Source organism: Hermetia illucens, chromosome 1, assembly GCF_905115235.1.
Source record: "Hermetia illucens chromosome 1, iHerIll2.2.curated.20191125, whole genome shotgun sequence".
In the NCBI taxonomy this organism is placed as follows: domain Eukaryota; kingdom Metazoa; phylum Arthropoda; class Insecta; order Diptera; family Stratiomyidae; genus Hermetia; species Hermetia illucens.
The window spans coordinates 44,300,358-44,314,683 of record NC_051849.1 but is presented as its reverse complement, the minus strand read 5'-3'; the positions used below and the strand labels follow the sequence as shown (position 1 = coordinate 44,314,683).

General features: G+C 41.7%; 2 protein-coding genes across 12 annotated transcripts; one reads left to right on the top strand and one right to left on the bottom strand.

Moving 5' to 3' along the window:
• Positions 1-2,081: 2,081 nt before the first annotated feature.
• On the bottom strand, positions 2,082-8,417 carry LOC119659938 (glutathione S-transferase 1-like). Of its 10 annotated transcripts, none has more exons than XM_038068351.1 (3): positions 8,313-8,417; positions 2,789-2,896; positions 2,082-2,717 (listed from the first exon to the last, which is right to left on the bottom strand). In XM_038068351.1, the coding sequence occupies exons 2-3, from the start codon at positions 2,881-2,883 to the stop codon at positions 2,141-2,143; spliced, it is 672 nt and encodes a 223-aa protein (XP_037924279.1). In that variant the 5' UTR covers positions 2,884-2,896; positions 8,313-8,417; the 3' UTR covers positions 2,082-2,140. The 10 variants fall into 10 exon arrangements, with proteins under 10 accessions (XP_037924279.1, XP_037924232.1, XP_037924257.1 ...); XM_038068304.1 differs by having other exon boundaries at positions 2,789-2,958; positions 8,313-8,358; XM_038068329.1 differs by lacking the exon at positions 8,313-8,417 and adding an exon at positions 7,780-8,056.
• Positions 8,418-8,554: 137 nt separating this feature from the next.
• Positions 8,555-9,866, top strand: LOC119659919 (glutathione S-transferase 1). 2 transcript variants are annotated; one of them, XM_038068258.1, is made up of 3 exons: positions 8,555-8,715; positions 9,053-9,157; positions 9,218-9,865. In XM_038068258.1, exons 2-3 carry the CDS (start codon positions 9,063-9,065, stop codon positions 9,792-9,794), a joined length of 672 nt encoding a protein of 223 aa, XP_037924186.1. In that variant the 5' UTR covers positions 8,555-8,715; positions 9,053-9,062; the 3' UTR covers positions 9,795-9,865. The 2 variants fall into 2 exon arrangements, with proteins under 2 accessions (XP_037924186.1, XP_037924177.1); XM_038068249.1 differs by lacking the exon at positions 8,555-8,715 and adding an exon at positions 8,824-8,958 and having other exon boundaries at positions 9,218-9,866.
• Positions 9,867-14,326: the final 4,460 nt, after the last annotated feature.

Below are 14,326 nucleotides of genomic sequence, written 5' to 3'. Positions count from 1 at the left end.
GGAGAATTCGGGTTGAATTTGGGTGTGGAGTTGGTTTGGGAAGGTCTGCGGTGAACAGGGAGAAGAGGGTAGTGACCGGACTGATCCCTGAGGGATGCCAGTCGGGCTAGAATATGGGGAAGAGAGGTGTTCGCGGAGTTGGACTTGGGATTTCCGGAGTGGATGGTATTTTCCATACAACAAAGTGGGTGATTATGGGCCTTAGGGCCTACATACCAAATGCATGAGGGCAGCTAAAAGTGGTCTTCATTCCGAAAGCGGGTAAAAAGAATCGTTATACCCTAAAAGGTTTAGATCAATTTGTCTGATATACTTCCTACTGAAAATAATTAAGAAGGTATTTCATAACTTGATTAAAACTAATGCCATCCTTTACATCCATGCCAACATACTTGCCGCGTGGGACGATCCACAAAAACTGGTCTGTTTCAGCTGACGGATGTGTAATGCGATTCGATAGATACCAAGGAAATAGTTCACTGTACGTTCATGAATGTCGAAGGCGCTTTCCATAATATACCGCTTGTAGAAGTACAGAATGTCCCGATTCGTGAGAGAGTTCGAAAAATCCTTTCTTTCGGACTGGGCAAAATGTTAGAAAGTAGACAAATAGAGGTGCTAACAGGTATCAGTTTTGTTCCCATGAACAACAACCAAGAATCCGTACTGGACTGAGAACTATTAATACCTGGCGCAGAAGAGTGCGATTGCGCCTTCATCTAACCGAAACTGCCATAGTACCATACGCTGGGAAGCGTAAGCCTGATCATTTGGGAGCTATTAGACTGCATGACATAGAAGTTAAAAAGGAAGGAGATGAAGTATTTGCGAATTTCCCTGGACTAAAAACTACTTTGGAAGACGAATATATGCAACATACGTTGGGAAACTACAGCGGCTTTGATGATTTGCAAGTCCAATCCAGGAAGAAATAGGAAGTCACTCGAAAATACTACGCTGAATATTTCCTGTAGTAGGTAGGTCAATGAGTACCTATGGAATAGTAGTCTGAGCACATAGAACTAAGCCACAACAATCGGGGAGCTATACAAATGCTGGTTTATGTGTGTATCACGGGGGCAATGAGGACATACTCAACAGTATTTTTGGAGGTCCCTCTGGGATTAAAATTGTTTCATTTTTACCTACAGATACAGGCAAGGAGAGCAATTTCGGAATGTCCGGCGGCATCAGCGAGGCAAAGAAATGCCTAAATGGAAGGTTGGCATTCTTTCTAGGTAGTACCCCAAATTACTGATATCAAGGTATATGGATATGATATCAAGGACTGGGGAGGAACGGTTGAGGGAATTATACCGAGCGAACTTACCAGGAATCAAACAATCCAGAGAAGAGGATAGTTAAACTTTCATCAAGAAGAGCCTTGGGTTTATACTGGGAATACTCACGGGTCACTGTTGGGATGTCTGGCGTTGGTGCAAAATAAATTACTGTACCTCTTGGATAGATAGTAGTAGTAGATGTTAATACCTTCAAGTTCGAAACATCCTAAAATTCTTGTCAGTTATAGGATTGATTCACATGCTTGGCTGCGGCCTCGTGATGGGAGCGGGATTTTATTCGCCTTTTACGCGATTAGTTTGATTAAATAATGCTTTCCATAGTGTGCAATCACTTTAAATTTCGCCGTATATTGCACATTATTGAATGCATTCGGGTGAATTGATCGTGACAGAAGGGAATGATCTGCCGCATCCGTCAACGCCGGATAATTTTTCAGTATACGTTCAAGCGTTGATTGATTTGAAAATATTAGAAGTAAATTGTTTGACACTTTTCTTCCGGCCAACTATTGAAGCTTAGCTTTGTAAAACACACGTAGGAAAAATAACTCTCTAGCGCACTCTTTGGCGGCTATCGCTCGACTGGCCGAGTTCACTTTCTACCGGACTCGTGGCTTTCCGTTCTCTTTCTGGCTGCTGGTATGCTCGACAGGGACCCCGCCTAGCATCGCTCCGTCATACCTGCAAACGACTTTTTAGAGATTTTCTGGTTTCAAACCTCCCGTTGCATATTTCCGGAAGCTTTTTCTCATTATACAAATACAATAACACAATGGATTTTTTTTATAAAACCCATATATTCAAGTATTAATTCCCAATCAGTTACAGTACAATTATTAAACATTAGTTCGATTCTTCACTAAGTTTTCTCTGTAAAGTTGCTTCAATTCTTCGGCACCGAAGTAATTTGCGACTTTGTAGTATGGAAGCGTTGCCATTCTCTTCATCCAAGCCATAACCTTGGGATGCCTAGCTTGAGTTGGAATAGTTGGTTCCTCCATAGATGAAATCGTTGTAACGCAACAAAAATCAGCTAGAGTCAAATCATTCCCACTCACATAGGGGCCACCTTCGAGGAATGCTTCCACAATATCGAGGGCTTCGCGAATAGATTCTAGTGTATCTTCAGGTAGTTTCGGTGATCCAAAGAAAATGATGGGTTCGTATAACAAGTGCAACCGGCCGAAAAGGTATGATGTCTCGAAATACATACGTGACTGAACTGCTGCACGCCTTACTAAGTCCTTTGGATATAATTTGTCATCTTTTGCATATTTGTCTATTAGATAGGAGCATATCGCGTGACTATCGAATATGAAAACCCCATTGTCCTCCAAGACTGGAATTGTATGCTGGGGATTCTTCTTGACGAAATCATGGGTAAGATGCTCGTTTTCGAACAACGAGATTGGACTGTAGAAAAAATTAAAATTATGAAAATACTTTTCTTGTTGATATAGCCAATTTAATCAGTGAGAACTTACCAGAGATCCAATTCCAAACCAATTTCCTTAGCTGTTAGTAGCACTGTTCTTGATGGAGGGCTTAAAGTCGCATAGTAGAGGATCGGTTTACTCATTTTATCACCGCTACTAGATTAAAAGTTTTACAAACCGTTGCTTTCAAATTTGAATACTAGATCAGAAGCGGAATCCTAATTTGAAATTTAAGTTCGGTTTTCATTTAGACCGAGTTAGGCATGTAAGATTCACATTACAAACATAATGCATTCGGAAAGGCTCATGAGGCGTAAATTGAGCTAGTCTAATGCGAGACGAATTAGATTGAATTACGCTTGTAGCCTAAATTAGGCAATTGCTTCGCTATTTTAAACTTTGCAACTTTCGGCGACGATTTCTACTACATTAACTTCTTCTTCTTTAAACTCTCTTATGGAATATAAGCCATGAACGTCGTTTAGTGTTCAGAACAGAGAGACGAACACAAACACCTATTACGACGGGGCTTCGAACGCGAGGTAACGAGATCTAACTATGCAGAGAGATTCTGAGTCTGCAACTACTTCATGGCTGACCTTACCATTTACCATTTGGGGAGAAACTTTTGGTCTTTTATTGGTCATCGGATACTTCTTTCTGGGCTAAGCATTTGCGCTGTGAGTTAAGGTTTAAGAATACACCGCTTATTATAAAAGAATAATAATAATCGTTAGCGCAACAATTCAATTGGATCGGCGCCTTGAATTGTGTTAGAGTACTTCATTCAAAACCATAACCCTGTAGGAGGCAATGTGGTGAACATTGCGCTGGCCCGAGATTATTTTCCCGATTTGACTCAGGTACATATTCACAGCTGAGTTGATTGGTATTCGACGTCAAATCACGATACAAATTACGCCCAACACCATTGGCCATCGAAAACAGATTATGATTGGTTTCTGGAATGTATGCCTGCTCCTCAACAATGGTGTCTAGGGTCCCCAGAATGCTCGCTTTCCTCAATTCGATCCGACAATATAAGCTGGACATTTTGGGTCTAAGCCAAGTAAAATGGCAGGCAGAGTACTCTTCTCCCTCTTGCCATACGTATGGCAATGCGCTTTTATACACTGGGAACCCCAGTGGTAGTAGACGCGAATCCTGTGTCGGATTGTTTCTAACGGATTTCGCAAGACCTGGGAGCCCGTTTCTGACAGATTTTTTACTGCAGATTCAGATTAAATAGCATCACAATTGTACAGGATTATTCCAAGATTGGTTCTGACAACAACTTGCAAAGTTGGATAATTGTGATTCCTTAGTTTCAACAGCGGGCCTTTATGCGATCAAGCTGCCGCTCGGTAGCACTGGGCACCCCCTTCAGAATGTTCTTTTCGCGCGTGCTACGCAGGTCGTCGGCGACACTCCGAAGAGGCGCCATAAGGGCACTGAATGATGACGGGCGTGACCCGCTCAAAATCAAATTCAACGTAGTGTGGGCCATAACAAAAAGCAATTTGTTATTGCGCTGATCAGGGAATCAGAAGATACCGGAAGACGCAAAGATTTCTGAAATGTATACCGCATCACGAAGGTATTTGCATGCGGTCGCAAATCCTTCGACGGTCCTGTGAAGGACGTTAACGGTCGACTCCTCATCGATGACGACAAGCAACTGGAGAGACGGAAAGAACATTTTACCACTGTCCTTAACCGTATTCAATCCGGTGAAGTTCCGTCTCTTGTGGATGAAGTGGTTAGCCACCATAACATGCGGATACGGACTGTTCCCCCAAACAGAAGGGATATATCTCTTTCATCATCCACTCAAACAGAGTTGTATCCCCTTCGAGTTATTTATCGCTGCAGTTGAGGTTACTGTAGATTTGCTACTTTCACCCGTACGGAATCGCAAGGATGGAGAATCCTGCAGACGGAGTTATGACGACTGGTGTACTCGGAACTGCTCTACACGCTGCAAGCAGTTATTATGTGGTGGGTGATCTTCTCTTCACAGTTGCATAACCTACAACTGGAGTTGGTTTTTGAGGAGTTATGAAGAATGTACCGTTTATAATTTTTCATTGGGAGCGAAGCATCCTGAATTGAAGTGAGGAATGTTCGGTTTCGTAGAATAGAGTACACCGTTAGTCAACCATTTGTTGTAGTTGTCGGTATCAATGCCAACAACAACAAATTTTTGATATGGCTCCCGTAAACGGCTTTCTCCTTCCACATGTCGATCTTTTCTTGGACTAAAGTAACATTCGATACAGGAACGCACTTTCTACTTCTCAAGTTCAAAGGAGACATCTACCATGACTCCCATAATTATGACGGTAGTCTGATGTAATTGGCTAGAGGATTGTTTTTCAAAGAAAAACTCCGACGATTCTTGTATCGTTAACTACTCCGAAGAAAACTCTTGAGAAAATACCCCTCGCTTAATTTGGTGAAATACCAACTCAAATTTAGGTCAGTCAATCGTCCCTAGCAGACTCACAATGGAATGTTCACAAGTGGTATATACAGTTCAGATCTAGATGATCACCAACCCTAATTTGTTGCAGGATAACATTAGCACTCTCTTCCCATAAGTTTCAAGTGAATCGAACCTACCCACTGTCCAAATAGATCCCGGTGAAATTCTCGAAGTAACTACGAAATAAGTCCTAGAAGCCGCGAAGAAGATTGCCGAAAATAAAGCCCCAGGTTTAGACGGCATTCCGAATAAAACAGTAACAGTGGCCGTCAGTTCCAAAGTGGTCCGCTAAAATATTTACGACGTGCCTCATAGATGGGATTTTCCCGGAAGAGTGGAGGAAACAGAAGATTGTGCTAATCCCAAAGCCAAATAAACCTTTGGGTGATCCTTCGTCTTATAGACCTATATACGTGCTAAACGGCATCGGCAAATTTTTGAACGGGTCATCTTCAATAGGCTTGTATCAATCACAGAAAAGGAGGGTGGTCTCTCAGACAGGCAGTTCGGATTTCGAAAGGCAATATCTATTATTAATGCCATCAGCACGGTGACGCAAATTGCGGAAAAAGCAATGGAGGCCAATAAATTTTGCGCGGTAGTTACTCTCGACGTGAAGAATGCCTTTAATACGGCAAAATGGAGGAAAACAACTTTAGCCAAATTGAGCGCTCCTAAATATCTGGTGCACATAGTCATGGAATTTCTCCGGAAGAGGATATTGTGTTGCGATTCGGACGATGGACCTAATACGTATACAACAACCTGCGGGGTTCCACAAGGATCAGTCCTCGGTCGTCTCCTGTGGATAATAATGTATGACGGAATTTTAAAGTTGCAACTACCCAAAGGAGGACAATCACTGGCTTCGTAGACGATATCGGAGTAAATATCGTAGCACAAGATATTGATGAGATTGAGGTACTCACAAACGAGGCAATTTTTAAAATCAGGTCCTGGCTAGAGGAAGCTGGTCTGACACTCGTGGAGCATAAAACCGAGGTAGTCTTGATTACCATGCGAAAGAAGCAGACGTCGATAAAGATCAGGATTGGTGAACACATCATACAGTCGCAGCCAACGCTTAAATATCTAGGAGTCATGGTTGACCAAAGACTGAAATTCAAGCCCCATCTTGAAAATTTAGCAACCAAGGCTTCCGGAGTGGCTACATTGTTGGCAAGAATGTTACCAAATATAGGTGGTCCTAGGTAAAGCCATCGGCATCTCGAGAGTTGTTAGTTCCATCTTGCTTTATGCAGCTCCAGTCTGGGTCTTTGAAGGTGGAAGCAAACAGAAGAAAAATCGCAGCCCCATACCGATTGAGTGCATTGCGAACGTCATGCGCTCACCGTACAACTTCAGATAAAGCAGCTTGTGTGTATGCAGGCATGATCCCCAATGACATTTTGGCGAACGAGGGTCGACGCCTCTATGGCCCATCATATGCAATCGGCGAGTCCTATACCTATCGTCGACAATTGGCACGAAGTGAATCTATTTTGGAATGGCAAAAAAGATGGGATGATTCACCTAAAGGACGCTGAACACACAGGATGATTCCAGATGTCTCTAAATGGATCAAGCTAAGGCGCGGTGAGGTTAGTTAGCACCTAACTCAATTCCTAAGCGGACACGGATGGTACCGTGCATACCTTTATCGCTTCGGGGGTGACCACTCCCCGTATTGCCCGACATGCGTGATGATTCCGGAAGATGCAGAGCATGTTGTTTTTAGCTGCCCACGATTCGCCGCACACAGAGCGGAGGCGGAAATTGACGCCGAGGCACGGTTGACACCCGAGAATATCGTGGACCACATGCTAGCTTCTGAAACATCTTGGAGGGCGGTGGAAAAATTAATGAAGGAGATCCACAATCTGCTGAGGAGGGAGGTGCTTTGGAGAAAAGCTACAAATAACGACAGAAGCCGCAGTTCATAACTGATCCTGCCCTACGACGTAATACCGAAATGGCAGTCCCACAGGGCAAACGAAGGAGAAGGAGGTGGTTTTAGTGACTAAAAGTCTCACATAACCGTATGGCAGGAACCAGCTTTAGGTTTTGAACCTTTACACCTTCCAACGTATAAAAAAAGGCAGCCAGACGGACATACAGATAGACAGACAGTAAACCGATTTTAATAAGGTTTTGTTCTACACAAAACCTTAAGAAACGACTCACATAACCCAAGAAATTTTTCTATGCTTCTTTAATTTTACAAATTTTCAACCTCAACTTTTATAACAACGGGCAAGCGAGGGAGTCTGGCTATGCATATTGATGCCAGCCATAAATAAAATATAGGGGATGTGTGTGTGTTAGTGTTAACTGAGTTTGTTTTTTTGCACACAACTTGGTTTCTGGTAGCTAAGTAATTTGTTGTTATTCCAACTTTTTCAGTTGGTCAATAAAAAACATATGTAGAATCTTAAGGGCCAGCTACCAGCGTATGAGAATATCCTTTTTCAGATTTCATATAGGTCACGGTAATATAAATGATGGGTACTACCAAACTCGATAATTGAAAAGAAAAGAAGTTGTTGTATTATACCTACACTAACCTTCATACACTACACTTTTAACACTTTCAAACGTTATCCGGTTCGATCAAAGGTCACGGTTTGAATTTTGGAGAGCTTTCTGAATCCAAGCGAAGATGTTCAATCAACGATTACCATAGATAGAGAATAATAATGCATACAAGCTTTAGGAAAGCCAAACCATGAAGAAGTCAAGAGGGGTTATCGTTACTTATGTGAGTATGTTTCGTTACTGCTAAATTCAACTCAATCAACCGGTTGGGTTGAACGATTTTTGGGTCTCAGCGGTTCACTTCCACTCCACCTATACGCCTTTTTTTCTAGAGGCAGGCATTATTTACTAAGAATCTATTGTAATCTACTAATTACATGGTTGCCTTCTGGCAATCCTTTTATTATCGAGTGGTCGGGGGTGATAAGATAAGTGAAGATTATTCAACTTGTTACCCCTATTAGTGATGTTTTGTATGGATTGCTTGCATATTAAGTTCTACATTGACCGGACACCTCTCTCTCTTGTAATCTTATAAAGTTGCTAACTCACCACAAATAATTTTTTTATTCGCATGATAGTTATTCTCGATTTCCATTTAATAATGATAAACTCGCAACGAAGCTAATGTACATTTATTGAAATTCTTGAATTTTCGATGAGCCCAGAACTGATTTCTCGCATATACAAATGTATGTCTTGCCAATATCTCAGCTCGAACACAATGTCAAGCATTTCCATTCTCTCTACTTGGCTTTATCGTGAGATGATAACGAATCGGGCATTGTTTTGACCCACACGGTACTATCACCATAGGGGCAAGAAGAACAGAAGCTTTGCGGCCATAGCTGTATTAATAGCATACCGGCAGAAGTAGACACTAGAGTCGCTGAGTAGTCGTTGTGGGAGTCATTTGGCTTAGATTGGATTCAGCATAACATATCATTACTGTCAAGTGAGTATCCATCTATTCTAAATACGCAGAAAATAATTTGTTGATTGGGGAGAATATATTGGTCTTAATTGCAAAGTTGAGATAGTGGATAAACTCAGTTTGCTGCAAGGTCATTTTTACTTCTGATTGTGGTGTGATCACTTTTTTCGGAGCCATAATTGTGAATGACCTCCAGCGAAATTTACAATTTTTCCTAGCGTGTGTTATAAATAGTGTTATAAATTATATCTCGATACACGCAATGTAATTCTAGCACTAAATATGTTATTTCTGTACTTTGCAATGATATGTACGAGTGGGATCACTCTACTAATTATAAAATTTGTAATTCCCTTAGGGTCACCACTATGGGCAAACCAATCCTATATTACGCTACCCTAAGTCCACCATCACGATCTGTGCTGCTAACAGCCAAAGCTATTGGCCTGGAGCTAGAGTTGCGGTAAGTTTCCAGAATGAAGCAGAGAGTACTTATTCAATTTACACTCAATCTCTATTACAGTGCGACCTCGTTGTTCAAAGGCGAACATCTCACCCCTGAATTCGTTAAAATGAATCCACAGCACACTATTCCACTCCTAGATGACAACGGGGTTCACATCTTCGACAGTCATGCAATTTGTGCTTATCTTATAGATAAGTATGCGAAAGATGACAAGTTGTACCCAAAAGACCTAGTCAAACGTGCAGCCGTTGAGGGCCGCCTGTATTTCGATGCAGGATATCTATTTGCTCGTCTACGTTTCTTGTACGAACCCATTCTTTACTACGGTTCACCGGATTTTCCTGAGGACAAGGTGGAATACATACATAAGGCTCTTGATATTATGGAGGCATTCCTGAAAGACAGTCCTTATGTTTGTGGTGAAAATTTGACTGTTGCTGATTTCTGTTGTGTGGCATCCATTTCTTCTCTTGAAGGATCAGCCGGCCCAGTCGCAGCGAGACATCCAAAGCTTTTGGCTTGGATAAATAGATTGGCTCAGCTCCCGTACTATCAGGAAGTCAATCAAGCAGGAGCTGATGAACTGAAAGAAATTGTAAGGGAAAAATTGGCTGCAAATAGGGCTAACGCTTGAATATGTATGCTGGAATAAAAGAAAAATTCAGATGTTATACTGATATGTCAATAAAATATTGATATCATTTATGGCGTTACATTTCTATTTAGATCATTTATGGGCATGTATTTTGAATTTTCAGGAAGGTCAATAATTTTTCCTTTTGAAGCGATATCTTCGCTATAGCCTTGAGACCGCCTACAGCAGGCTTGAGAAAGAAGTCGGGAAGAGTTATTACAGTCTGAATGGCCGTGTAATACCTAGGCATCTCAGGGGGTAGATGGGGTAAATTTCATTCGAACTAGTAGTATGTACTTTGTACTCCCACAAATATTGTCATAATTTGAAATAGCTTTAAATTCGATAAAATTTCATAGTCGCCAGATTTTAATAGTTAGGTTTATGTCAGTCACTAGTAGTTATATTTGATCTAGTGTGTCGCTTTTCCGGATTCTTTCGTTTCGCAATGACATTTGCTCCCAGAAGGCTTAATGAAAAATGGGATAGTAAAATGCAAAAAGGCTTTGCCAGAGTGCGCAGGCAACAATCATCAAAATAACTTTTTTTTCTGACAAAATAATTTTGCCGTTGAGGAGTTATTTAATAAGGAGAATGACAGAGTTTATGCGCGATCGCTAAAAGAAGTTGCAAAACTAGCGCCAATAGTTCAACGAGGTCACCACCCCACTTCAGTGCTGGTTTGGTAGGGTGTTAGTTACCGTGGCGTCACCAGCATCCTTTCCTGTGAAAAACGGGTGAACACATCGGACACAGTATACTAAACAGATATTTTCGACGCCATTGTTAAATCTCTCAGCCAGTATGTTTTCGAAAATGAGCATTGGGAATTTCAAAAGGTATTTGAGAGGGCGCACAAGGGTCGCTCCAACCTGGTTCGAAAACAACATCTTCAGTTTTATTTCTGCAGACAATTGGTATTTTGATAGTCCATTAGACCAATTTTTTAAAGGCCATGGTGTGTGTTACGATGAGAGTCGAGCGTGGCTTCACCTTGGCGCCAACGCAATCACCAAGGCTGTCAACCAACCAAACTCACCTAACAGGTTTGCCAGTCGCGAACACTAACTGCGCGAGATAATATTGGGTTGGGGAAAAAGAAATGTCGTATTTTGTCTATAGATCGCGACACTTAAACATATCCTGTGTTGTACTTATCGCATAGCGTCATACTATACGGCCGTTTGAAGACGACAATCTGTGCTACAAGTGTCTCTTCGATAGTGTTGTGATCGTACGTTTCAGTCTCAAGTTATAGCGCGTCAAAGATAGAGTCTGGAAATTCATTATATTTTACGTTTTTACTACCTGCAAGGTAAAAATGCAACGAAGACGACCGAAAAAATTTGTGAAGTTTATGGACCCGATACTGTAATGATTCGCACAGCACAGCGTTGGTTCGATCGATTTCGTTCTGATGTAGTGGATGTCGAAGATACACTCCGTACTGGTAGGCCAATCGCGTAGAAACTGATAAAATCGTCCAAATCATCGCCAAGCCCGGATTGACGGCCAGGAAGGTTTTGCTGTGTGTTTGGTAGGATTGAAAGGGAATCATCCACTATGAGCTGCTCAACTATGGCCAGATCCTCAATTCGGTCCACTACTGTGAGCAACTCGACCGGTTGAAGCAGGCGATTGACCAGAACCGGCCAGAATTGGTCAATAGGAATGGTGTTGTGTTCCACCAGGACAACGCTCGGACTCACACATCTTTGATGACCCGCTAGAAGCTACGGAAGCTCGGATGAGATGTCCTATCGCACCCACCGTATAGTCCGGACCTGGCACCAGGTGGTTATCATTTCTTCCGGCCATGCAAAACGCCCTTGGTGCTACTGAGTTGGTCTCGAAAGAGGCTTGCGAAAATTGGCTGTCTAAGTTTTTTGCAAATAAGGGGGGGGGGGGGGGGGTTATAAGCGGCGGATAATGAAATTGCCTTCTAAATGGCAACAAGTTTGCGAACAAAGCGGAGCATATTTGACTTAAATCGGATAATTCTAAATATGTCAAATTTCGATCACAAATGCGACATTTCTTTCTCCCCAACCGAATATATGGAATCGGACAGCACGTGCTGGAGCTAACCCGAATGCTAGCAGTTCGGTGAGGTGAGGGCCGGAGTTTTTAGTACTCCAATATTATTTCCCTGTCAGGACACAGAGGTTTTATCACGTGCCTTGACTCAAAAATCAGCAAAACTAAACTCACCCTGGGTACTCTAATAGAAGAATACTGAAGATTTCAATCGCAAAGGAGCTAAATTGTCAAAAGCCCTAATAGATTAAATCACAAAAACCTAACGCGCGTGGGATGGACGGGGAAGGATCTGCTCTGAGCCGATTCTGACATCTACGCGACGAGTGGCGCCCGTCTTCCTTTAATCTTCATGGGGGGCCAGAAGAAATCGTGGCCATGCGACGGCCCACCCCAACCTAAAAGTTTGCCCCCTGCCGCTTCCAATATAATGGAAGGAAACCTTCGATAAATGGGAGGACTGATGCTTTTCTGGGGAGGTTAGAGCACAAATAACTTAATTTTAACGCGTGGCTATCATTTCGATAATATACTTCATTCCCCATTCCTATCCAAACTGTAATATGAATTCTCAGTTCGGTAGTTTTTCCCTATTGATAACGAGATTGTGTTAAGCAATTTGTCAAGTTATAACTAAAACAAGTCGGAATACCGGAAGCTCGCGCTTCGGGTATAAAGGTTTTGTGTTCATCTTATGTAAGAGACGCACATTTCTCTGTCCGTATATAGCTACAAATCCAACATAATCCTTCATATTTTTCCAAACTACGAGACATACGTACATATTAGAGCCATAGATATCACGCTCACCCTAAACAAACAAACTGCCTATTACCTGCTGTACACATATATGCACGTATCTAAATTTATCGTACCCATAATTCCGATTTACGTCTTATATCTATCTGAATTAGGCACTAGCCGCAAAGTTCATTAGCACGCATATATTATCATATATACCTACATACACACATGTCTGGTTGACAAATAACTAAAAAACTAAAACAAAATAATTGTCTGCGACCCAATTCATAAGAATTCATTTCGTTGTGGTATTGACGAATTGATATGTGATGATGACGTCATGCGGGTTGTAGAGTGCACGAAATTCACAAAAAATTGTAAAGTTTCACCCCCAATAACTTTGTTAATAATAGTTGGATTTTCTTCAAACTTGACCAAACTGTGCATTATATTCTTCATTACACTCATGCCAAATTTTGTATTTCTGGGATGAACATAAGGGGGGGTGCCGGGTAAATTTCTAAAATGTGGAAATATACTATTATTAACTTTATTTGTGCAGATATCGGAACCGGATATATTTTGAGGCCTAGATTTCGTAGAGATGCACCACTGTGATTTTTTCCAGATTTTTCGGTTGGAGAGGTTCTGAGAACGAGACCTGTTACACTTTTTGGGGGTCATATTTTGAGCGCTCACTCCTCCATGTTTCACCCAATATCAAATATTGCATCAGTTTCAAAAAGTACTAATTGAGACCTTTCATTTGATACCCCACATGGCTACATTCTGTGAAAAAAAAATTTGCACCCTCCATTCACATGTATGGGGAGCCCCCTCTTAAGCTTAACACAAGATGGCGCCACTTACTGCATGTAAAGGGATCACCAGATTACATACTCTCACCAATTTTCGTGACAATCGGTCCAGCCGTTTCCGAATAAATCGGGTGTGACAGACAGACAGACAGACAGACAGACAGACAGACGGACAGACGGACAGACAGACACCGTCACCATTCTAATAAGGTTTTGTTTCACACAAAACCTTAAAAAGTAAGAACATTATATCCAAAGGATTTCGGAGAGTATACACAGAAATGATCACTATGTTGTAGCACATTCATTACACGCCGTACCCTTCCAGGGATTTTAGAGTGTACATTTGCTTTACTTTAGCGCAGGTTCGAGATAATAATAATTGAGTTCTATTTTAAAAACGTTTGATCGATGACTTAACCTCTACGGGAATTACTATCTTTTATGTCCGAACCATGAATTCCATTCATGCGGCCTAACACCTAACTTCCCCGAGTTTTCACTGTCCAATTCTATTGAGACCGGTAATTGCGGTCAACTCTGGATGGAATCCCTCGACGTCTGTCCGGCGACTTTCTGATCTCAAGCCATCGAGTGTTATCCGCTATACGAACATTTCGACAAAAGTAAATAGTACGAATGGAAAGCGACTAGGTACACAACTGGAAAACCCACTTGAGACTTCCCTTATTTTTCTTCGATTAACAAAAAAAAATTCACCATTTCACACTTTGATTTCACTTCTGTAGCCGAAGCCTAAAGATTCAAATTTGAAATTTCAACTTTGAATTCGAATGAAATCTCCAAACCTCGAAAGGGGCCAGGAAAATTATATCGACGAAACATATGTCTAAAAAGCCCCCCAAATATCCATTTGCTTAAGGCGATCTTCTACCCTCAGGCGTAAATTTCAGGCCTATTTTTGGGGATTAT